The sequence below is a fragment of the Sebastes fasciatus genome, chromosome 4 (assembly GCF_043250625.1).
Source record: "Sebastes fasciatus isolate fSebFas1 chromosome 4, fSebFas1.pri, whole genome shotgun sequence".
NCBI classification, from domain to species: Eukaryota; Metazoa; Chordata; class Actinopteri; order Perciformes; family Sebastidae; genus Sebastes; species Sebastes fasciatus.
The window spans coordinates 40,255,965-40,282,111 of record NC_133798.1 but is presented as its reverse complement, the minus strand read 5'-3'; the positions used below and the strand labels follow the sequence as shown (position 1 = coordinate 40,282,111).

General features: G+C 43.1%; 3 protein-coding genes and 1 long non-coding RNA gene across 7 annotated transcripts in view; 1 reads left to right on the top strand and 3 right to left on the bottom strand.

Annotated features, from left to right (window-relative positions):
• The window catches only part of LOC141766844 (nuclear factor of activated T-cells 5-like), a 28,576-nt gene extending 22,220 nt beyond the window's left edge, over positions 1–6,356 (top strand). For both annotated transcript variants that reach the window (XM_074634022.1, XM_074634023.1), the window contains exon 12: positions 28–6,356. In XM_074634022.1, coding sequence (XP_074490123.1) covers positions 28–434 — 407 coding nt within the window. In that variant the 3' untranslated portion in view covers positions 435–6,356. The remainder of the gene's footprint in view (positions 1–27) is intronic.
• Positions 5,737–9,477, bottom strand: nudt7 (nudix (nucleoside diphosphate linked moiety X)-type motif 7). Of its 2 annotated transcripts, none has more exons than XM_074634025.1 (4): positions 9,455–9,477; positions 7,488–7,748; positions 6,985–7,143; positions 5,737–6,900 (listed from the first exon to the last, which is right to left on the bottom strand). In XM_074634025.1, the coding sequence occupies exons 2-4, from the start codon at positions 7,728–7,730 to the stop codon at positions 6,547–6,549; spliced, it is 756 nt and encodes a 251-aa protein (XP_074490126.1). In that variant the 5' UTR covers positions 7,731–7,748; positions 9,455–9,477; the 3' UTR covers positions 5,737–6,546. The 2 variants fall into 2 exon arrangements, with proteins under 2 accessions (XP_074490126.1, XP_074490125.1); XM_074634024.1 differs by lacking the exon at positions 9,455–9,477 and adding an exon at positions 7,845–7,883 and having other exon boundaries at positions 7,488–7,775.
• A 3,297-nt stretch (positions 9,478–12,774) lies between these two features.
• hprt1l (hypoxanthine phosphoribosyltransferase 1, like) lies at positions 12,775–25,722 on the bottom strand. Of its 2 annotated transcripts, none has more exons than XM_074634021.1 (8): positions 25,427–25,722; positions 25,019–25,125; positions 24,247–24,425; positions 23,374–23,457; positions 22,869–22,951; positions 15,513–15,559; positions 14,890–14,966; positions 12,775–13,347 (listed from the first exon to the last, which is right to left on the bottom strand). In XM_074634021.1, the coding sequence occupies exons 2-8, from the start codon at positions 25,035–25,037 to the stop codon at positions 13,300–13,302; spliced, it is 537 nt and encodes a 178-aa protein (XP_074490122.1). In that variant the 5' UTR covers positions 25,038–25,125; positions 25,427–25,722; the 3' UTR covers positions 12,775–13,299. The 2 variants fall into 2 exon arrangements, with proteins under 2 accessions (XP_074490122.1, XP_074490121.1); XM_074634020.1 differs by having other exon boundaries at positions 24,247–24,430; positions 25,427–25,721.
• Positions 18,133–20,308, bottom strand: LOC141766843 (uncharacterized). The gene is made up of 4 exons (XR_012593705.1): positions 19,805–20,308; positions 18,407–18,436; positions 18,337–18,356; positions 18,133–18,216 (listed from the first exon to the last, which is right to left on the bottom strand). It is a non-coding gene; the product is annotated as an uncharacterized LOC141766843 (long non-coding RNA).
• Positions 25,723–26,147: the final 425 nt, after the last annotated feature.

Sequence of the window (26,147 nt, the reverse complement as noted above, 5' to 3'; positions counted from 1 at the left end):
TCTAGTGATTCCTCCTCTTCCTCCCAGACTCGCCCCAGCTGCTCAACTCCTCTGGACCCGCCCTGCCAGCTCAGGGCCAGCCCCAGAACTCCAGTCACATGCAGCCTCTGCTGGACCAGCCCATGGCCCAGGCTGCCTCCACCATGCCGGCCGCCATGCACGGCAGCTTACAGAACACCCTTCAGGCACAGATGCAGTCCAGCTTAGAGAACGCTCTGCAGACCAGCCTGCAGAACGCCATGCAGACAAACACGCAGACCGCTCTGCAGTCCAGTTTGCAGGCCACCATAGAAACGAGCCTGCCGACTCCAATGCAGACCAATCTGCAGACGCAGATGCAGAACAGCTTACAGAACCAGCTGCAGGCATCCATATCTGCATCTTCCAACATGGATAAGATAGAGGACATACTGGAGAGCCTCCAGAAGCAGTGATGGATGGGCACCGAGCGGAGTGAGGGATATGTAGCCCAGCGTTATACATCCTTACATCCACAAACACAACGTGGTGTTTGGTGACACAAAACTTAGAACATTTTAAATATTTAAGAATTAAATGCCCCTTTTACCTAAAACCCAAATTATGAGCTCATGTAACTCCTTGTTTTTATGGAATATTTATAAGTAATTATAGCCTTCATACATCCATCGTCCTTGAATCGAAGAATCCGCCTTTGTTATTACCCCTCTTGCAGGATCAGAGAGGCCTGTAATAACCCTTTTACCCATCACTCTCACTAATGCAGTGTTTTGTTCTTAGAGTGTTTTAATAATGTGAGCCTAAGAGATGATGATGATGATGATGATGATGATGATGATGATGATGATGATGATGAAGAAGAAGAAAACCTGCCAGGTTTGGTAAAACAACTGGAAAGGGATAAAGAATGTGAGCGCCGGGGGAACAGTGATGTGATGGAGAGGAGTCTGTAAGAGCAGGCAGAGGAGATCAGACAGACGGCCGTGGAGGGAATATCAGATAGAGGCTGAATCTCATGTTGTGAGTGTGTAAACTCAACGCCCCCCCCCCTCTGAGAGGCTGTGAGAGGAGGTTTGGTCTATTCATGTGGAGATGGGGAGATTACCTGGCATAAGAACGAGGATGGAATAATGTCACCTCTCAGTTTGAACTCTAGTCATGGAGAATGTCACACAGATCTACTCTAAGAGTAAAGATTATTAAATGAAGTACATTTGTAGAATGTTTTTCCTCCATCATATTGCTGCAGTTTGCACTTGAGCAGACTATCAGGAGGAGTGTTTAAACACCACGGTGTGTATCAGTACGTAGAGGAGGGACTGTTAAACACTCACAGATGAGATTCCGGTGACTATAATGTGACTTGCCTTTGGTTGTGTCTCCTCCCAGCAGTGTTTTCATACGTTCAGACTGCAGAAGCTTCCTTGGTGAAGCTGAAGAAGCGTTGGACTATGTAGTGTGTTTAGTTTTGAAGAAGTAGGTAACCTTTTACCAGTTTAATGTGGATAGAAAGAAACTTTCCACTCGTGAAAACGGAGTGTTGTGTGGTTTTATAAACGTTTTATCTCAAGCACTTTATAACCTCTAGCTAATCCTTCTATCCGTCCACAGCTCTCTACTGACCCAGCTCTATTTATACGTCCGGTTCTAAAAACTAAAGAAGAAACAGAAACACACAGCAGTAGTCTTTGTAAAGGTAAATCCATCCTCATGTCTGGATACTCTGGAGGTCTACTCACTGTTGAAGTCCTCTTTGTATTCAGTCTCAGTGGTCCGGTCAGCTGTGGCTCAACAAGCAGCCCTTCTCAGTGTCCGAGCGGTCCGGAGAATCTGGACTCCTTTAGGTTGTGAAGGATTCTATTCAGCGTATTTCTATGTGTACTAGTTCCTGTCACTTGAGACTGTTTGACCTTGTGTTGTGTTAGATATTTAAGTTTTGGTCTCAGTGTTGGTACCGTGTGCAGGCCGGCGCCGTGTGAAGTTGGCATCCAGTAGCCGTCCCTGGTGTTGTGAACAGGGGCTCGCTGGGAAATGAAGTCTCTGTTGCATAGAGGCAGCCATTCTGGTTCTATCTATGGTTCTATCTATGGATCTATCTATGGTTCTATCTATGGATCTATCTATGGTTCTATCTATGGATCTATCTATGGATCTATCTATGGTTCTATCTATGGTTCTATCTATGGTTCCATCTATGGATCTATCTATGGATCTATCTATGGTTCTATCTATGGATCTATCTATGGTTCTATCTATGGATCTATCTATGGTTCTATCTATGGATCTATCTATGGTTCTATCTATGGTTCTATCCATGGTTCTATCTATGGTTCTATCTATGGTTCTATCTATGGATCTATCTATGGTTCTATCTATGGATCTATCCATGGTTCTATCTATGGATCTATCTATGGTTCTATCTATGGATCTATCTATGGTTCTATCTATGGATCTATCTATGGTTCTATCTATGGTTCTATCCATGGTTCTATCTATGGTTCTATCTATGGTTCTATCTATGGATCTATCTATGGTTCTATCTATGGTTCTATCCATGGTTCTATCTATGGTTCTATCTATGGTTCTATCTATGGATCTATCTATGGTTCTATCTATGGATCTATCCATGGTTCTATCTATGGTTCTATCTATGGATCTATCTATGGTTCTATCTATGGTTCTATCTATGGTTCTATCTATGGATCTATCTATGGTTCTATCTATGGTTCTATCTATGGTGCTACGTACGTGCAGGAGGCCAAATTTGTTTTCCCAGGATGGTGAAGTCCTGACCCGCCCTGCTCTGCCTCTGATTGGCTAGTACTCGTTGCCTCGGTCGGTTCAGGCACGATGAATGAGATTGGTTAGGGGGGGGGTCACATCTTCGCCATCCTAGAAAAAGAAATGTGTGGTGCAGGAGTGACGGAGGCACTTCTGATGTAATGCTAGTCCGTACCGGTAACATTGATCGGTGGTTGTGAAGCCGAGTGGAGTCCAGAGAGAGAGCTGGCTGAGGTCGTGGGGTCAGACTGGAGCCGGCATACCAAAGCTCCTGTTGTGAATCGCCGTCATCTTGTCTCCTACTTGTCCTCGCAGACGCCCTCATGATGTTTACTCATTTGTACTTCCTCATCTAAGTTATGCAGCTCTTCCGTGGTTCGTCTTTCAGCATGTTGTTTTCTAAAAGAGATGTAAAGGTACTTTGTTTCATGGAGCAGTTAACCTCTCATTAACATTTCCACCCGTTTCATACATGACTCTATTTTATGATGCATAATAACACTGCTGTACTTTCCATATCTCCACCAGGAGCCAACCTGGCATCTATCAAACAGCCAATCTCTGAGAAGGATTCTCCATGTTTAGAATAGTATTGCTCACATATGCATTTGTTTACATTTTCATAATCATACTATTTTGTCCTGCAGCTATTAGTGATCCATTTTAAAGTAACTTATCTTTTCTAGAATTTTGTATCCATGTATCAAAATGTAGAGTATTTTTGTAAACTAAAAGGTTTTCTCATAGCACAGAATATCATGCTGGTGTGTTCCTGAAATGAAGCGCAGGTTTATTGTGAAGTGTGTGACTGAAAGTAGAAGTGTAATGAAGTGGACATGGAGCTTAATTCTACTGTTTGGACTTACCCAACCTGGATACCAGAAGACGTGGGCTAAGTTGTCCTTGTGCGTGTGTGTTTTTATTTTTTATGTCATGCATCTCAAATGGCACTTTGACTCATCCATTAACTGTAGATCAGGTTGGAGCGCAGTAGTGATGTTTCCAAGCATTCCGTTCCTCTTGGGGAGTTTAAGAGCACATGATGTTGTGGAACAGCCTCTCGAAGCCATACCGACACAGAACGCCAACCTGTGACTTCACCTTCATGAATGTAAATGTTACCTCATGGTGTGGACATAGAGCTCGCTCTACATCGAACATCGGACCAATTACACTTTTAGAGAACCTAGATTTAGAGGCAGAGAGGGCGGGGGGGCACCAACTGTCATTTGTATCACTGAACATCTGTCAGATTGTTTTCTTTTGGATTGTGGTGTAATTTCATGTTTTTCACGTCCACTTGTTTCATTCTTTATAAGCCCTCCAGGATGCTCAGTCTGACTCTTCACAAAGCCACCATCCACCTGAACAAACACATGTGAAATGTTCATCTAACACTGGTGAAACGTTCACTTAACGCTGGTGAAACGTTCACTTAACGCTGGTGAAACGTTCATTTAACGCTGGTGAAACGTTCATCTAACGCTAGTGAAACGTTCATCCAACGCTGGTGAAACGTTCATCTAACGCTGGTGAAACCTTCACTTAACGCTGGTGAAACCTTCACTTAACGCTGGTGAAACGTTCACTTAACGCTGGTGAAACGTTCATCCAACGCTGGTGAAACGTTCATCTAACGCTGGTGAAACCTTCACTTAACGCTGGTGAAACGTTCACTTAACGCTGGTGAAACGTTCATTTAACGCTGGTGAAACGTTCATTTAACGCTGGTGAAACGTTCATCCAACGCTGGTGAAACGTTCATCTAACGCTGGTGAAACCTTCACTTAACGCTGGTGAAACCTTCATCTAACGCTGGTGAAACGTTCATCTAACGCTGGTGAAACCTTCACTTAACGCTGGTGAAACCTTCACTTAACGCTGGTGAAACCTTCATCTAACGCTGGTGAAACCTTCACTTAACGCTGGTGAAACCTTCACTTAACGCTGGTGAAACCTTCACTTAACGCTGGTGAAACCTTCATCTAACGCTGGTGAAACGTTCATCTAACGCTGGTGAAACCTTCATCTAACGCTGGTGAAACCTTCACTTAACGCTGGTGAAACCTTCATCTAACGCTGGTGAAACGTTCATCTAACGCTGGTGAAACCTTCATCTAACGCTGGTGAAACCTTCACTTAACGCTGGTGAAACCTTCATCTAACGCTGGTGAAACGTTCATCTAACGCTGGTGAAACCTTCATCTAACGCTGGTGAAACCTTCACTTAACGCTGGTGAAACCTTCACTTAACGCTGGTGAAACCTTCATCTAACGCTGGTGAAACGTTCACCTAACGCTGGTGAAACCTTCACTTAACGCTGGTGAAACCTTCATCTAACGCTGGTGAAACCTTCACTTAACGCTAGTGAAACCTTCATCTAACGCTGGTGAAACGTTCATCTAACGCTGGTGAAACGTTCACTACGTTCACTTAACGCTGGTGAAACGTTCACTATGTTCACTTAATGCTGGTGAAACGTTCACTTAACGCTGGTGAAACGTTCACTATGTTCACTTAACGCTGGTGAAACCTTCATCTAACGCTGGTGAAACGTTCACCTAACGCTGGTGAAACCTTCACATAACGCTGGTGAAACGTTCATTTAACGTTGGTGAAACCTTCATCTAACGCTGGTGAAACGTTCACATAACGCTGGTGAAACCTTCATCTAATGCTGGTGAAACGTTCGTTTAACGCTGGTGAAACGTTCACATAACGCTGGTGAAACCTTCATCTAACGCTGGTGAAGACAGCACACACATCTTTACACCATATCAGTTTTGTCCTTCAGTCATGTAAATGAATATGTGTGTATATTAAATGTGAAATATACTGCAGGGGGATCTTGATGCTTTTCAACAGAACTTTGTGTGCCTTGATAACGTTCCTGTTCCTCTGCTGTGTTTACTGGCGTCCCCTTTCTGTGGCTCCGTGTCCTTTTGATTCTCCGGGACTGTTCAACATCAGGACTCTTTTCACTCATTGACTCTTTATTTGGAAACACAAGCAGAACCATGGCCGTACACACACAGTATATGTAGACATGTTGTCTTTGCAGGATATCAGAGGGAGTTCTCATCAGGATATCGTGCAGCTTCTCCAGTCAATGTCAACCTGTTTGTTATTTTCTGTTGAAAGTGTGTTTTCACGCCTCATGAGATTTGTCCATGTGAGGTAAAGGACGAGACGGTGGGATAGTTGTCTGGAGAGCTTTCTTGTGTTGATGTGCTTGTCAACATTACTCTTGTTGCTGTGAAACGCTGGTCTAAAGTCTAAAGGAGCTACCATGACAAATTAACTGTTAATTGCCAATAGTGTGAGCCGTGTCTTGTGTGTAATCAGTTTGCTCACTTTTCCTAGTTCGCTTTCTATTTCACATCCTCCAACGGTTCTGTTGTATCCGTTCTGTGTAGCTTGAGCTTTAGTATCTAGCCTTAAGACCCTGCAGTGGGGATAAAGGTCAACCCCAGTGTGTTATCATACATCTGAACTATTATTAACATGTACTTTGCCTTGGTCTGGACATTTGTATACTCTTCTGTTTATATCTGTAATCCTGCTGCTACATTAAATGAATTAATAAAAATAGAAACGTCTTCATTTGCTTCTTTTCTTCAACTTTAAGACGCTCTCGTTAATAAAGAGTTTTATATTAATCTTTTAAAGGAGATACTGCGTGCTGGTGAAGTCCCACATGTCCCTCTGACCCTCCCAGTTAATGCTGTAAATGCAGTTCTAACAGATCGGACTTCTAACACGACAGACATCAGGACACCAGCCGGTCACAGTTTACTGGCTCTTCTGTGTAGGAGCTGTTGGAAGAACAGTAACGGATCCTCCGGGTCAAACACAACATCAAACTGGGGTTTCTTCCGGAGAGCCAGAGCAGCCACCAGGATGGCGAACATGGCGGTGAGGCCGAATATGTGGTACCGGCTTCCCGAATCAGGGTCCACGAAATGAAACGAGTGCAGCTGCCCCGTGGTCCCGGCGGCACCGTGGATAGCATGGTGGTCCTTATCGCTGGTGAAGAAGTCCAGAGGGACCGTGAACACGTCACTGACCTCGGCCGGGTTCGGACTGGGACAGAATGACTCGTCTATGAAGCCGACCACCGGAGTCACCAACAGACCGCTCTGTTGAACGAGATGAAGACCTGTGAGACAGAGACGGACCCAAAGCAGCTGATGCCCCGAGAGGTCAGAACCATCCCGTCCTACCTTACTGATGATGGGGACCAGTCTGCAGACCACCTGGACCTCACCAGCTGGGAGACCGATCTCCTCCTCCGCCTCTCTCAGGGCCGTGTCCACGTCGTCTCCGTCACTCGGGTCTCTCTTCCCACCCGGGAAACACACCTCACCAGCACTGGTCCTCAGCTGCACGCACACGCACACGCACACGCACACGCACACGCACACACACAGTCAGTCAAAGTAAACTGGATCAAACAATGTCTAATGTCTACCTCTATCTGGACCTTCATGTCTCATCACGTCTTTCTGTCATTTATTTGATGTTGGTTTTGTTTCATTTCTGTCTCCTGTTCATGTTTCTTCATGTTTGTGAATGATTTACTGTGAATGCTGTTAAACACTCAAACACAGTCCGTCAGTCAGTCAGTCACAGTCCGAGACGAGACGAGACGAGACGAGTCAGGAAACACAGGAGAGGCAGATCACTCAGTCACCTGCAGACTGAACTTCAGTCACCTGAGTTTTACCTGAGTTGATCGCAGCGTCATCAAGGTGAACAGCTCTCCGTTCTTCACCAGCAGAGGAATCAGAACCGACGCTCTGGGTCTGGTCGGTACCGGGGCTCCGGATCCGGGTGGTACCGGGGATCCGGATGGTTCCGAGGAGGTTCTGGAGGCTCCGGATCCGGTCGGTACCGGCAGAGAGGAGAACTTGTCCCCGGTGTCAAACTGCTTCAGAATGTGAATGGTCTCCTCTCTGATGAACATCATAACTGCTCAACAGCAGAACTACTACAACACCAACACACTAACACACTAACACACCAACACACTAATAACACCAACACTCTGAACCAACACACTAACACACCAACACACCAACACACTAATAACACCAACACTCTGAACCAACACACTAACACACTAACACACCAACACACTAACACACCAACACACTAACACACCAACACACCAACACACCAACACACTAACACACTAACACGCTAACACACTAACACACCAACACACTAACACACTAACACACCAACACACTAATAACACCAACACTCTGAACCAACACACTAACACACCAACACACCAACACACTAATAACACCAACACTCTGAACCAACACACTAACACACTAACACACCAACACACTAACACACTAACACACCAACACACCAACACACTAACACACTAACACACTAACACACCAACACACTAATAACACCAACACTCTGAACCAACACACTAACACACTAACACACCAACACACTAACACACTAACACACTAACACACCAACACACTAACACACCAACACACTAATAACACCAACACTCTGAACCAACACACTAACACACTAACACACTAACACACCAACACACTAACACACTAACACACTAAAACACTAACACACTAATAACACTCTGAACCAACACACTAACACACTAACACACTAACACACCAACACACTAACACACTAATAACACTCTGAACCAACACACTAACACACTAACACACCAACACACTAACACACTAACACACTAATAACACTCTGAACCAACACACTAACACACTAACACACTAACACACTAACACACCAACACACTAACACACTAACACACTAACACACCAACACACTAACACACTAACACACTAATAACACTCTGAACCAACACACTAACACACTAATAACACTCTGAACCAACACACTAACACACTAACACACTAACACACCAACACACTAACACACTAACACACTAATAACACTCTGAACCAACACACTAACACACTAACACACCAACACACTAACACACTAACACACTAATAACACTCTGAACCAACACACTAACACACTAACACACTAACACACCAACACACTAACACACTAACACACTAACACACCAACACACTAACACACTAACACACTAATAACACTCTGAACCAACACACTAACACACTAATAACACTCTGAACCAACACACTAACACTAATAACACTCTGAACCAACACACTAACACACTAACACACCAACACACTAACACACTAATAACACTCTGAACCAACACACTAACACACTAACACACCAACACACTAACACACTAATAACACTCTGAACCAACACACTAACACACTAACACACCAACACACCAACACACTAACACACTAACACGCTAACACACTAACACACCAACACACTAACACACTAACACACCAACACACTAACACACTAACACACTAATAACACTCTGAACCAACACACTAACACACTAACACACCAACACACTAACACACTAACACACTAATAACACTCTGAACCAACACACTAACACACTAACACACCAACACACTAACACACTAATAACACTCTGAACCAACACACTAACACACTAACACACCAACACACTAACACACTAACACACTAATAACACTCTGAACCAACACACTAACACACTAACACACTAACACACTAATAACACTCTGAACCAACACACTAACACACTAACACACTAATAACACTAATAACACTCTGAACACACCGAGAGACTAAAACACAGAGACAGGAAGCTGAACCTTTGAACCTCCATCTCCATGACAACAGAGAACAGCTGATAGCTCAGCCTCACAGAGATGTTAGCATGCTATCAGCTAGCTTCTTCTTCTTCTTCTTCAGTAATGTTTGCAGACCAGCCCATCAGAGTTGTTGCTGCCCTCCTCAGGTCAGCTGGTGATCAACATCTACTGGATGGATCTCCTGCAGAGTCCTGACAGATGAAGAGAATCGATCAGTCTCTGTAGTTTCACTGCTTCTCCTGCTGAGGATCATTAGAACCAGTTTCTCTGTTTCAGTTCAGCATGAGGCTCTTTCTAAAGGATATCTGGATCAGTCCATCAGAACATGACTCTCAGTCTCTTCCCAACCAGAACCAGCCTCTGGATGTATTAAAGGTCACCTATTATGCAAAATGCACTTTTCCATGTCTTTTAAACATCAATATCTGTCCCCAGTGTGTCTACAGGCCACCATAGTATCATAAAAGACCATCCTCTCTCTTTTTCTCCTCCTCCGTTTGTCCGGAAATGGGTGTCGAAAAACGCTGCGCAGCTTTTCCTTCTCTTCTGACGTCATTAGAGAAATGCAAGCCATGTAAGGGTTTCCTGGTCGAACCAGAGAGAACCTTCAGTAGCTGACCCCGCCCCACAGCGCGTCACTGTCTCTCCTCCTCAACCCAACTTGAGCAAAGTAGCTCCTACAGTTAGTCTGCAAGAACCAGCAGAACAGGCTTCATGTACTCCCATCATCTAAATATAACATGTTCTTTCACAAAGGCTTTATGTAATTACACTGTTTCAACAGATGATATTTATATATTATATATATTTGATGTCATGCATGTAGCAGAGTACAGGGAGTAAATAGTGACTTGTAAGCAACACAACACATTTCTGTTTCACAGTCAAACTTTATTTGAGTAGACAGATGACAATATTAATTATTCACAGCATTTGTAATCATCTCACCTGTTAGTTAGTTATGTTAACATGGTACAGGAGAAAGTCTTCAGCTCTGGTAAACTATGGTAAGCTAAGCTCCGGTGGTCTGTAGTCATGGTAACACAGAGACAGCTCCTACTGTAAATAATATACCATTACTCTGATCTTCCATACATTTATCTTTTAGCAGAAATAATGAACTGACTACTGTTTCACATCTTCTATTTTCCACCCTGATGGTCGCTGTGTTTACACACCGTGTCATAGCGGTAGCATGTAGCTAACCCGTTAGCATGTAGCTACATGCTAACGGGTTAGCTCTGTATCTCCCATCTGCTCTCAGCTATCTGCTCTCAGCTGTCTGCTCTCAGCTGTCTGCTCTCAGCTATCTGCTCTCAGCTATCTGCTCTCAGCTGTCTGCTCTCAGCTGTCTGCTCACAGCTGTCTGCTCTCAGCTGTCTGCTCTCAGCTATCTGCTCACAGCTATCTGCTCTCAGCTGTCTGCTCTCAGCTGTCTGCTCTCAGCTATCTGCTCTCAGCTATCTGCTCTCAGCTGTCTGCTCTCAGCTGTCTGCTCTCAGCTATCTGCTCTCAGCTGTCTGCTCTCAGCTATCTGCTCTCAGCTATCTGCTCACAGCTGTCTGCTCTCAGCTGTCTGCTCTCAGCTATCTGCTCTCAGCTGTCTGCTCTCAGCTGTCTGCTCTCCTCTGGGATGATTCTGTCGGTCATTTCTCACAGATGGATCTGTAAAGACAGACGTAAAACAGAGTGTATGTTTACGGTTTACAGAGTTGATGCATGAGGTAAACACTGAGTTAACTAACAGAGATATAAATAGTATTATTTACCTGAGAGAAACCGTCAGGAAAACCTGGAATCTGGACCGCAGATGTTCATCATTTGTCGCCGATTTCTGATCAGATTCCTCCGGTAACGTGCGCTGGGTGAAGTTTCTGGTTTATAAACTTTATTCTAGCTCCTCTCTCTCCAGAGCTTCTCCGGGAGGGAGGGGGAGATAGTGACGCTGTTGTTGTTGAGGACGTTTGATTGACAGAAAACGCTGACCAATCAGAGCAGAGTGGGAGGAGACAGGCTGTGAATCAGGGGTTTTCAGACAGAGGCTGAATTAGGCTCTGAGGCAGGCAGACTCAGGCTGCAGTATGAGAAGAATAAAGGGTTTTTTGAACATTGCAGCATGTAAACATGTTCTAGTGCAACATTAAAATACATCTATGAACCTGGAAATGAGCATAATATGAGACCTTTAAAGGAACCCTAACCAACCTGTTCCAGCCTCAGCCTGGTTGTCACTGTGCTATCCCTTCTGCTCGTTCTAGTCATTAATGCACCTCAGTGTTTCTGTATTGAGAAGTAAAACCTGCCTTTGTGTCCTTCAGCCTGAGTTTAGTTATTCCTTGTTGTATTAAACTCAACACTCAGCTGAGAGCTGTCGCACATATTCTGTGCTTTATAAACACAAAGTCACCTGAGATCAGAAACATCCCTTTATCTGTTGTCTTCTATCTAAAACGTGTCAAACTATACTCTTATAATGTCCTGCATGATTACACAGAACTGATAAATCATTGCATTATTAGCTATTAGTCAAATACTACCTTAAATATGACGTCACAGTAAAATACTACCTTAAATATGACGTCACATTAAAATACTACCTTAAATATGACGTCACAGTAAAATACTACCTTAAATATGACGTCACATTAAAATACTACCTTAAATATGACGTCACAGTAAAATACTACCTTAAATATGACGTCACATTAAAATACTACCTTAAATATGACGTCACAGTAAAATACTACCTTAAATATGACGTCACATTAAAATACTACCTTAAATATGACGTCACAGTAAAATACTACCTTAAATATGACGTCACAGTAAAATACTACCTTAAATATGACGTCACAGTGAAATACTACCTTCAATATGACGTCACATTAAAATACTACCTTAAATATGACGTCACAGTGAAATACTACCTTAAATATGACATCACAGTATACGACGAGCTGCCTGGTTAACCACAGTTAGCTAACAGGACACTCACATGTACGTATATATATAGAGACAGAGAGAGACCTTCCATGCATGTATAGAGATATATATATATAGAGAGAACATCGACAGTTTACTTCTCAATAATAACACTAGTCTGTCATAAATGGAGATGTAAAGATTGTCACGTGAATACACCTGAAATTAATGCTATTTTTAGTGTTTCTTTTATATTTAAACATGAAATATGTTTAATAAGTTATAAATAAGTTGAACTGAGAGAGAAAGAAGGACTGAAGGTCTGAAGGAGATTTATAGATTTATATTATATTGCTGTAAACAGGTCCTCCATGAAAACATCAGATAGGAAATAAAACATTCAGTACATTCAGTCAGTCATGTTATGGCAGAATGAGCAGAATGAGCATAATGAGGACAACATCTGCATTCTGAGTCCAACAGAAACCCGTTGAATCTGTTTAATGTGACTGACAGCTCACTGAACAGAAAGCAGCCGGAGACACCTCAACAAGTCTTCTTTCTATCTCCAACAGAAAACTGAAATTTATAGATAAAGTCTATACAAATAAATTAAAACTTAACAACCAAAATATTCATAATGTACAGAATTGATCCCACTTATTCTACAGGGGAGAAAGTAAATGTTCTTGGAAGTTATTTACAACCCACCAGTCACATTGTGTGGGTTTTATATAGAAAAATAAATAAGATTGAAAAACACAGCAAAGCTTCGGAGGAGCATCACAGTGGTCCTAGTCTTCATCCTAGTCTTCATCGCCTCGGCAGCTCTTCATCTGATCACACTCGGTACTTCTCCTTGGCTTCCTCGTTCAGGATACAGATGTGCTGTGAAACCGATAGAAACCAGAGGACGGTGAAGACACCTTTAATGCATTTCTATTGTCCAGGAAGCAGCTGCTGCTGAGGACACGGAGGACAGGTCCTCGTTTTAACAACCTGACGACGTCTTTACATTCTACAACCTACCACAAGTTAGACATGATGGATTCTAAAAGACCATCTTCAAAGGGGTCCCTTGACCTCTGACCTCCAGATCAGTGAATGTAAATGGGTTCTATGGGTACCCACGAGTCTCCCCTTTATCATAAAGTGGGCATGTCTGTAATCACATGCAGTTTGGGGCAAGTCATAGTCAAGTCAGCACACTGACACACTGACAGCTGTTGTTGCCTGTTGGGCTGCAGTTTGCCATGTTATGATTGGAGCATATTGTTTTATGCTAAATGCAGTACCTGTGAGGGTTTCTGGATCAATATCTGTTATTGATTTGTGTTGGTCATTGATTTACAATAATAAATATATACATACATTTACATAAAGCAGCAGATTTGTCCACTCCCATGTTGATAAGAGGATTAAATACTGGACTAATCTCCCTTTAAGGTTCATTTTCAAAATGTGCGATTCATTTGCGATTAAATATTTTAATTGACTGACAGCCCTACTTTAAATTAGACTTCTTCTAAGAAATAAATTAATTCAATTTGAATGACTTAAGTATTTAGCATTAATATATATATATATATATATATTAATATATATATATATATATTAATATATATATTAATATATATATATATTAATATATATATATATATTAATATATATATTAATATATATGTATATATATATATACATATATATTAATATATATATATAATTAAATATATATATACATATATATATATGTATATATAATTAAATATATATATATAATTAAATATATATATACATATATATATATATATATATATACATATATATACATATATATACATACATATATATATGTATATATAATTAAATATATATATATAATTAAATATATATATATATATATATATATATATATACATACATATACATACATATATATATATATATATATATACATACATATATATATATATATATATATATATATATATATATACATACATATACATATACATATATATATATATATACATATATATATACATATATATATATATATATATATATATACATATATATATACATATATATATATGTATATATATATAACAACGCACAAAGAGGAAACGGGGGCGGGGGGGGCTACTCAAAGCTGCAGAACGTGACAGTGACTGCAGCTTTGAGGTGAAACAGGACGGTTTACTTTGTTTTCGTGTGATCGGAGGTGTTTCACGGTCTGATTTACATCATGCATGTGTTTCATTATTTAACATTGATCATTTGTATGCTGCAAAAACATTGTTTTCATCAGTATACTGTACATACAGTACATACTATTAATGCAGCATAGAAGTGGAACACAGCTATTGTTTCATTAGACGTCTGCTCTCACACTGAATCATCTGAAGGAATCAACTGCAGCAAACTCACACTGAGATCTCTGAAGTACTCGTTGTAGTCCAGAGCGTAGCCCACCAGGAAGGCATCCGGCACCTCAAAACCAATGTCTGAAATAAACACACAGACACACAGTTTACTATATATATATAAAAAACACACAACTACTTTGAAGTGCAGTAGAATTAAAAGTGTGAGTCTGATCTGAACTGAAGCGTTTCCTGTTCTCAGAGGCTCGTTGCTCTCTTACTGTCTGCGTGAGGCCGGACTACTTAAGCTGTCAGTGCTGCGTTGTGGGAAGTCAAAACGCTTACAGTAACAGCTGTCCTTCAGGGACAATCTTAAAGAGATTATCCAACTCAAACCTAAAAGCATTACATAATCAGAGGCCGTGTGAGCGGGGGGTTAGCAGGCATGCGTTAGTGCCGGGCTCGGCTACATTTGGAGTACATCTTCCTGAAATGACTGTTAATCCTGCGTGGAGAACACAGCTTCATTAAATTACACTGCAGAGACGCAGCCACACATGGGAGTGACCGGCATGAAATGAGCACTGCCGTACATTACTACTTATAATACATTACTACATATAATACATTACATTACTACATACTGTATAATACATTACTACCCTGCATGGAGAAACATGCACTCACAGTCTGGTCTGTACCCGGAGCTCCTCGGGGTCCTCTTCACTAGAAGGCTGGAAGAACAAACAAAGAGAAGACAGAGTAGATGAAACCAACAACCTTTAGTCGGCGCAAAACTGATGCAACACAACAGATAATCATCGGCCACTGCCACTGAATGTCATTACCGAGAGGTCGATAGCAGTCTACTAGGCGAATATCAGCCGATACCGATGTTCGGCCGATAAATCGGTGCATCCTTAATTAAAATCTATCTTTATATACAAAAATGGTTCTTAAAGGAAACCGTTGCAGAAAAGTCTGCAAAGCGACGAGCACTTTGAGCTCTTCAAATGTCATTCTTGGATGTTTTGAGCACCACAAATAAAACTCTATATATAATATATTCTATATAATATAATATTATATAGAATATATTCATTCAGCTGGTTGACAGTAACCTACGGTAAACTACAGTAAACTACGGTAAACCACAGTAAACTACAGTTACCTACAGTAAACTACAGTAACCTACAGTAAACCACAGTAAACTACGGTAAACCACAGTAAACTACAGTTACCTACAGTAACCTACGGTAAACCACAGTAAACTACGGTAAACCACAGTAAACTACAGTAAACTACAGTAACCTACAGTAAACCACAGTAAACTACGGTAAACCACAGTAAACTACGGTAAACCACAGTAAACTACGGTAAACTACGGTAAACCACAGTAAACTACAGTTACCTACGGTAAACTACAGTAACCTACAGTAAACTACGGTAAACCACAGTAAACTACGGTAAACTACGGTAAACCACAGTAAACTACAGTTACCTACAGTAAACCACAGTAAACTACAGTAAACTACGGTAAACCACAGTAAACTACAGTTACCTACAGTAAACCACAGTAAACTACGGTAAACCACAGTAAACTACAGTTACCTACAGTAAACTACGGTAACCTACAGTAAACCACAGTAAACTACGGTAAACCACAGTAAACTACAGTTACCTACAGTAAACTACGGTAACCTACAGTAAACTACGGTAAACCACGGTAAACTACGGTAACCTACGGTAAACTACGGTAAACTACGGTAAACTACAGTAACCTACAGTAAACTACAGTAAACTACGGTAAACCACAGTAAACTACAGTAACCTACAGTAAACTACAGTAACCTACGGTAAACCACAGTAAACTACAGTTACCTACAGTAACCTACAGTAAACCACAGTAAACTACGGTAAACCACAGTAAACTACAGTAACCTACGGTAAACTACGGTAAACCACAGTAAACTACAGTTACCTACAGTAAACTACAGTAAACCACAGTAAACTACAGTAACCTACGGTAAACTACGGTAAACCACAGTAAACTACGGTAACCTACGGTAAACTACGGTAAACCACAGTAAACTACAGTTACCTACAGTAAACTACGGTAACCTACGGTAAACTACGGTAAACTACGGTAAACCACAGTAAACTACAGTAACCTACAGTAAACTACGGTAAACCACAGTAAACTACGGTAAACCACAGTAAACTACAGTTACCTACAGTAAACCACAGTAAACTACAGTAACCTACAGTAAACTACAGTAACCTACAGTAAACCACAGTAAACTACGGTAAACCACAGTAAACTACAGTTACCTACAGTAAACTACAGTAACCTACAGTAAACCACAGTAAACTACGGTAAACCACAGTAAACTACAGTAACCTACGGTAAACTACGGTAAACCACAGTAAACTACGGTAACCTACGGTAAACTACGGTAAACCACAGTAACCTACAGTAAACCACAGTAACCTACAGTAACCTACAGTAAACCACAGTAACCTACAGTAAACCACAGTAAACTACAGTAACCTACAGTAACCCACAGTAACCTACAGTAACCCACAGTAACCTACAGTAAACCACAGTAACCTACAGTAAACCACAGTAACCTACAGTAACCTACAGTAAACCACAGTAACCTACAGTAAACCACAGTAAACTACAGTAACCTACAGTAAACCACAGTAACCTACAGTAAACCACAGTAACCCACAGTAAACCACAGTAACCTACAGTAACCCACAGTAACCTACAGTAAACCACAGTAACCTACAGTAACCTACAGTAAACCACAGTAACCCACAGTAAACCACAGTAACCTACAGTAACCTACAGTAAACCACAGTAAACCACAGTAAACTACAGTAACCTACAGTAACCCACAGTAACCTACAGTAAACCACAGTAACCTACAGTAAACCACAGTAACCTACAGTAACCTACAGTAAACCACAGTAACCTACAGTAAACCACAGTAAACTACAGTAACCTACAGTAACCCACAGTAACCTACAGTAAACCACAGTAACCTACAGTAAACCACAGTAACCCACAGTAAACCACAGTAACCTACAGTAACCTACAGTAACCCACAGTAACCTACAGTAAACCACAGTAACCTACAGTAACCTACAGTAAACCACAGTAACCTAGAGTAAACCACAGTAACCTACAGTAACCTACAGTAAACCACAGTAACCTACAGTAAACCACAGTAAACTACAGTAACCTACAGTAACCCACAGTAACCTACAGTAACCCACAGTAAACTACAGTAAACCACAGTAACCTACAGTAAACCACAGTAACCTACAGTAAACCACAGTAACCCACAGTAACCTACAGTAACCTACAGTAACCCACAGTAAACTACAGTAAACCACAGTAACCTACAGTAAACTACAGTAACCTACAGTAAACCACAGTAACCTACAGTAAACTACAGTAACCCACAGTAACCTACAGTAAACTACAGTAAACCACAGTAACCTACAGTAACCCACAGTAACCTACAGTAAACCACAGTAACCTACAGTAAACCACAGTAAACTACAGTAACCTACAGTAACCTACAGTAACCCACAGTAACCTACAGTAAACTACATGCTCCCCTTTGGCCAGATCATCCGCCACCACGGTCTCAGCTTTCATTCATATGCTGACGACACACAACTATATCTCAGCACCAAACCATCCACCCAGCTACCCCCACAGTCACTTGTAAACTGCCTACATGCAATAAAAATCTGGATGTCATCTAACTTCTTAAAACTAAACAGCAACAAAACCGAGCTCATGGTTGTGGCTCCCAAGGCCCTGCTCCGGAAGGTTGGAGATCTCCACCTGGACGTTGACGGCTGTTCCTTCTCCCCATCCTCGGAAGTCCGCAACCTGGGTGTCATCCTGGACCCAACACTATCATTCCAGTCTCATATCAGGTTCATCACCAAATCCGCCTTCTTCCACCTCAAAAACATCTCACGTCTCCGGCAATCACTCTCTGACTCTGTGGCAGAAACCCTCATCCACGCTTTCATCACCTCCCGTTTGGACTATTGCAATGGAGTTCTGTCCGGGGTTCCCAGCAAAGCCCTGGACAGGCTCCAGTATGTGCAAAACTCGGCTGCCAGGGTTCTCACCCGCACCAAGCCCTGGCAGCACATCACCCCCACCCTCATCCACCTCCACTGGCTCCCGGTCAAGTCCCGCATCACCTACAAAATCCTCCTCCTCACCTACAAATCCCTCAACGCCCTGGCTCCTCAGTACCTATCTGACCTCCTCCACCCTTACACACAGCCCCGGAACCTTAGATCCTCAGGCCCGGGTCAGCTCTCCATCCCTCACACAAGAATGAGAACTTTTGGGGACAGAGCCTTCAGTGTGACAGCCCCCACCCTCTGGAACTCTCTCCCCATAGAGCTCCGCAACGCACCATCTCTGGACACCTTCAAAAGACTCCTCAAAACCCACCTCTTCACCGAGGCCTATGGCCTCTGGCCTCTGGCCTATGGCCTCTAGCTACTGTTACATTTGTTGTGTTTATTTATGTCTTTGTTAAGCGTCCTTGGGTTTCATGAAAGGCGCTATATAAATCCAAGCTATTATTATTATTATTATTATTAAACCACAGTAACCTACAGTAAACCACAGTAACCTACAGTAAACCACAGTAACCTACAGTAAACTACAGTAAACCACAGTAACCTACAGTAAACTACAGTAAACCACAGTAACCTACAGTAACCTACAGTAAACTACAGTAACCTACAGTAACCTACAGTAACCTACAGTAACCTACAGTAAACCACAGTAACCTACAGTAAACCACAGTAACCTACAGTAACCTACAGTAAACCACAGTAACCTACAGTAAACCACAGTAACCTACAGTAAACTACAGTAAACCACAGTAACCTACAGTAACCTACAGTAACCTACAGTAACCTACAGTAACCTTCTATCTTTTCTGCAGGCATCAGAGGAAACACACATTGCTTCAGCACATGTCCTGTTTGAAGCAGCGATCAGGAACCATCAGAGAAACGGCCTCTACCTCCACAGAGCTGTTCAATTAGTGCAGCAGATTAACTCTTAAGCTGCTCTCTCCCTCCGTCACAACATCTCTAATGCAGTCCTACTGGACAGACTCCCTCCATCACAACATCTCTAATGCAGTCCTACAGGACAGACTCACTCCGTCACAACATCTCTAATGCAGTCCTACAGGACAGACTCACTCCGTCACAACATCTCTAATGCAGTCCTACTGGACAGACTCACTCCGTCACAACATCTCTAATGCAGTCCTACAGGACAGACTCCCTCCATCACAACATCTCTAATGCAGTCCTACTGGACAGACTCCCTCCGTCACAACATCTCTAATGCAGTCCTACAGGACAGACTCACTCCGTCACAACATCTCTAATGCAGTCCTACAGGACAGACTCCCTCCCTCCGTCACAACATCTCTAATGCAGTCCTACAGGAGAGACTCCCTCCCTCCGTCACAACATCTCTAATGCAGTCCTACAGGACAGACTCCCTCCCTCCGTCACAACATCTCTAATGCAGTCTTACAGGACAGACTCCCTCCATCACAACATCTCTAATGCAGTCCTACAGGACAGACTCCCTCCCTCCGTCACAACATCTCTAATGCAGTCCTACAGGACAGACTCCCTCCATCACAACATCTCTAATGCAGTCCTACAGGACAGACTCACTCCGTCACAACATCTCTAATGCAGTCCTACAGGACAGACTCACTCCGTCACAACATCTCTAATGCAGTCCTACAGGACAGACTCCCTCCATCACAACATCTCTAATGCAGTCCTACTGGACAGACTCCCTCCGTCACAACATCTCTAATGCAGTCCTACAGGACAGACTCACTCGTCACAACATCTCTAATGCAGTCCTACAGGACAGACTCCCTCCCTCCGTCACAACATCTCTAATGCAGTCTTACAGGACAGACTCCCTCCATCACAACATCTCTAATGCAGTCCTACAGGACAGACTCCCTCCCTCCGTCACAACATCTCTAATGCAGTCCTACAGGACAGACTCCCTCCCTCCGTCACAACATCTCTAATGCAGTCCTACAGGAGAGACTCCCTCCCTCCGTCACAACATCTCTAATGCAGTCCTACAGGACAGACTCCCTCCCTCCGTCACAACATCTCTAATGCAGTCCTACAGGACAGACTCCCTCCATCACAACATCTCTAATGCAGTCCTACTGGACAGACTCCCTCCGTCACAACATCTCTAATGCAGTCCTACAGGACAGACTCACTCCGTCACAACATCTCTAATGCAGTCCTACTGGACAGACTCCCTCCGTCACAACATCTCTAATGCAGTCCTACAGGACAGACTCACTCCGTCACAACATCTCTAATGCAGTCCTACAGGACAGACTCCCTCCCTCCGTCACAACATCTCTAATGCAGTCCTACAGGACAGACTCCCTCCCTCCGTCACAACATCTCTAATGCAGTCCTACAGGACAGACTCCCTCCCTCCGTCACAACATCTCTAATGCAGTCCTACAGGACAGACTCCCTCCCTCCGTCACAACATCTCTAATGCAGTCCTACTGGACAGACTCCCTCCGTCACAACATCTCTAATGCAGTCCTACAGGAGAGACTCACTCCCTCCGTCACAACATCTCTAATGCAGTCCTACAGGACAGACTCCCTCCCTCCGTCACAACATCTCTAATGCAGTCCTACAGGACAGACTCCCTCCCTCCGTCACAACATCTCTAATGCAGTCCTACTGGACAGACTCCCTCCGTCACAACATCTCTAATGCAGTCCTACTGGACAGACTCCCTCCGTCACAACATCTCTAATGCAGTCCTACAGGACAGACTCCCTCCGTCACAACATCTCTAATGCAGTCCTACTGGACAGACTCACTCCGTCACAACATCTCTAATGCAGTCCTACAGGAGAGACTCCCTCCCTCCGTCACAACATCTCTAATGCAGTCCTACTGGACAGACTCACTCCGTCACAACATCTCTAATGCAGTCCTACAGGAGAGACTCACTCCCTCCGTCACAACATCTCTAATGCAGTCCTACAGGACAGACTCCCTCCCTCCGTCACAACATCTCTAATGCAGTCCTACAGGACAGACTCCCTCCATCACAACATCTCTAATGCAGTCCTACAGGACAGACTCCCTCCCTCCGTCACAACATCTCTAATGCAGTCCTACAGGACAGACTCCCTCCCTCCGTCACAACATCTCTAATGCAGTCCTACAGGACAGACTCCCTCCCTCCGTCACAACATCTCTAATGCAGTCCTACTGGACAGACTCACTCCGTCACAACATCTCTAATGCAGTCCTACAGGAGAGACTCACTCCCTCCATCACAACATCTCTAATGCAGTCCTACAGGACAGACTCACTCCGTCACAACATCTCTAATGCAGTCCTACAGGAGAGACTCACTCCCTCCGTCACAACATCTCTAATGCAGTCCTACAGGACAGACTCCCTCCGTCACAACATCTCTAATGCAGTCCTACAGGACAGACTCCCTCCCTCCGTCACAACATCTCTAATGCAGTCCTACAGGACAGACTCCCTCCATCACAACATCTCTAATGCAGTCCTACAGGACAGACTCCCTCCCTCCGTCACAACATCTCTAATGCAGTCCTACAGGACAGACTCCCTCCGTCACAACATCTCTAATGCAGTCCTACAGGACAGACTCCCTCCATCACAACATCTCTAATGCAGTCCTACAGGACAGACTCCCTCCCTCCGTCACAACATCTCTAATGCAGTCCTACAGGACAGACTCCATTAGATAACAGCTGGAGTTATACTGCCTGCACTCTCTCTGCAGACAGACGGACGGACGGACGGTAGCAGCCAGCTCCAGTGGAGGTCTCTGGTTCAGGTCTCTGGTTCGGGTGTCTGGTTCAGGTCTATGGTTCAGGTCTGTGGTTCTGTGGTTCAGGTCTGTGGTTCAGGTCTTCCTACCTCACCACTTTAACCATCTTGGGGTTGCATTCACTCAGCAGGGAGAGGAGCGTCTGCATCGTCCTTCCTGTCTCCACAATGTCCTTGTTACGTTGCAGGACACAGAAGAGACACATTAAAGTGGAGACATGAACAAAGCATCACTTCAATATGTCCTCTAAACGACTCATGCACAACTCTGTCATGTTTCTGGTGTGTCTGTCTTTTGTCTCTGCTCTACTTTACTGTCAATACGGATGCCGTCCTCTATTTTTGCTGCAAAACAAATCTACCTAGGGTCCAAATAAAGTCACCTGAACCTGATCCCAATATAAATATACATTTACTGATTTTATCCATATCGCCCAAACAGAATACAAAAGAAAGGTCTCACCTCTACAATCAACACGTTCTGCAGAAAGAAAAGAGAAGAGAAGAGGAGAGAAGAGAAGAGAGGACAGTTGATGAGGTATAGAGCCATATGCTGTCAGACTGACAGACTGTAGTTGAAGTGTTTGAAACTGACAGACTCCAGTGGACGAACCTTTCCTGAGAGATTGGACAGCTCGTCTCCTCCGATGACTCGGACATTGTTTGTTGATTTGTCATTCTGGGTGACACAAAGAGGAGACGACATCATCCACCTCAGATTAAACTCAGATTAACCTCAGATTAACCTCAGATCAACCTCAGATTCACGTCAGATTAACCTCAGATTCACCTCAGATCAACCTCAGATCAACCTCAGATTCACGTCAGATTAACCTCAGATTATGAATGAATGAAAGACTTTATTTCGAACATATAATAAGTAAAAACAGATACAAAATAATAACAAACAAAACAAGCGTTATAGTGTCCGAAAAGGAGTAGGTGGAAGAAAAACTTATATTACCCTACCCCTTTCTCACTTCTCCTCTATTAACTCATATATCATAGAATGATAATATAATATAAAAACTATCCCAGATTTATTTGCATCCCAAGTTTATTTACAACCCACAAAAAGTATATAACCAACCTTTAACACAACTCTTCCTCAACCATATACCTCCCAAAAATATCGTTTTTGTATAGCTTTTTAAATTGATTTATATTTGTGCTCCCCTTCAATCCATCACCTAACCCATTCCACAAATCCACCCCACAGACTGAAATACAGTCTTCTTTTTTGTTGGAACAAAAAATCTGAGATTAACCTCAGATCAACCTCTTCTTATTTGTTTTGCTAGAATCACTAGAAAAATCCTCCCGAATCTACATTCCATGTTTCCATGTGTTCACATTTCCTACGTTGAATGCTGCAGTGGCCACACACACACACACACAGAGACACACAGAGACACAGACAGAGCGAGAGAGTGGTTCCTGTAAATGAGATGAGAGGCAGCTTGCTTACGCAGTAGCTCTTCACTCTGATGAAGTCCACTGTGAGGGGCACTGATTTATCGTTGTTCTGGTTCAGAGCTTTAATGTAGTCCAGCAGGTCTGCGAAGAACTTGTAGCCTCCTTTGAGCACGCACAGAGCCACGATGTGGTGTCCCCCCATGTCTCGGATTATGTCACGGGCCAGACGCTCTGTCCTGGGGGGGGGGGGGAGGTTGAAATGCAAAGGGAAAAATCGTGTGGAAATAAATAAATAAATACATACATGTAAAAAATGTATATAAAATAAGTAAAAAAATAAGTTCAAAAGGGACAGAATAAATTAGAAAAACAAAAATGACAGGGAAATTAAACAGAATAGTAAATAAATAAGGGAATTAATACCAAGATAAATAAAGAAGAAAATTAAATCAGAAATATCAATTTATGTCACATTTGATCAATGAATGGCTACATTTATTTTGAATATTCTTTTTGCTACATTTAATGACATATTTATTTATTTATTTTGCCAGGTTCCGTCCTCCATAATCATTTACAGAGTGACATTGCACTTAAACAGAATTGCTTACAGAGCATTTCACAGCAGCACTGACTGCTCTGGACCTTTAAGACTCCTCACATTCACATTCAAATCTACATGCAAATGCACATGCACATGCCCATGCACATGCACATGCCCGGCAGGATGTCATGTGGCTGCAGGGATTTGTCAAATAAATCCAGTTTATAGCTCTCTGCTGTGAGAGCAGCGAGCAGAGACAGACAGAGAGAGACAGCCTCACCTGTCCATGATGAGTCCATGAGGGATGATCACTCTGTCCAGGTCGTTCTCATAATGTCTGGGGACGCAGAACAGATCCAGCTCCAGACCTTTCTCATCATCAGCGATCTGCAACCAGAACAATTAGATGTGTTCATCTCTGCAGCACGGACCGACGGACCGACGGACCGATACCTGCGCCAGACACGCCAGAGTCGCGTGTTGACGCACTTTGCCTCGCCACCTGTTTATCTCTCCAGCACGCGCACCACGGACATTAGACATTAAAGGGTTAACGGATATCACACGCTGAAGCTCGTGACACCTGCCCTCCATCATGACAGGCTTACAACGCGCACAACCACAACCACACACACGCACGCACGCACGCGCACACACAGTTCGCAACAACATGCCCCCCCCAGCTCACCTGCAGGTATGACGCCATGTCAGCGGCCGTCCGGTTCACGCGCAGCAGAAGATCTGAGAAGACATCAAGACTCTCCGGTTGTTCTCCGGTCGTTCTCCGGTTGTTCTCCGGTTGTTCTCCGGTTGTTCTCCGGTGCTCCGGTAGAGAGACAGAGAGAGGAGGAGTGAGGGTTGTGTGGAGGTCTGGAGGTATCAGTAGAGCTGTTCTGTTCTTCTTCACCGAGCAGCTGATCTGAGTCAGTGAGTCAGTGTTCAGCAGCGCATGCGGCTCCTCTACGTCACAACCTGTTAACACCCCCCCCCCCCCTTAATCTACTTTAACACACAGCTGAAAACCCCCTACTGATCACACCTAGTACTACACCTAGTACTACACCTAGTACTACACCTAGTACTACTAGTACCACCTCTACTGATCACACCTAGTACTGCACCTATATACTACTAGTACTACTAGTACCACCTCTACTGATCACACCTAGTACTACACCTAGTACTACACCTAGTACTGCACCTAGTACTGCACCTAGTACTACACCTAGTACTGCACCTAGTACTGCACCTAGTACTACACCTAGTACTACACCTAGTACTGCACCTAGTACTACACCTAGTACTGCACCTAGTACTACACCTAGTACTGCATCTAGTACTGCACCTAGTACTACACCTAGTACTGCACCTAGTACTGCACCTAGTACTACACCTAGTACTACACCTAG

What these genes read in the sequence shown, in the direction of transcription:
- hprt1l (XM_074634020.1), bottom strand. An exon ending in CATGGACTCATCATGGACAG is followed by an intron (nt 24,431 to 25,018) that starts GTGAGGCTGTCT and finishes CCCCCCCCCCAG; the next exon opens with GACAGAGCGTCTGGCCCGTG. An exon ending in CTCCGGGTACAGACCAGACT is followed by an intron (nt 14,967 to 15,512) that starts GTGAGTGCATGT and finishes TGTTTATTTCAG; the next exon opens with ACATTGGTTTTGAGGTGCCG.
- nudt7 (XM_074634025.1), bottom strand. Translation starts at nt 7,730, where the DNA reads ATGATGTTCATCAGAGAGGAGACCATTCACATTCTGAAGCAGTTTGAC. An exon ending in TGACGCTGCGATCAACTCAG is followed by an intron (nt 7,144 to 7,487) that starts GTAAAACTCAGG and finishes GTGTGCGTGCAG; the next exon opens with CTGAGGACCAGTGCTGGTGA. An exon ending in TGGTCCCCATCATCAGTAAG is followed by an intron (nt 6,901 to 6,984) that starts GTAGGACGGGAT and finishes CTCGTTCAACAG; the next exon opens with AGCGGTCTGTTGGTGACTCC.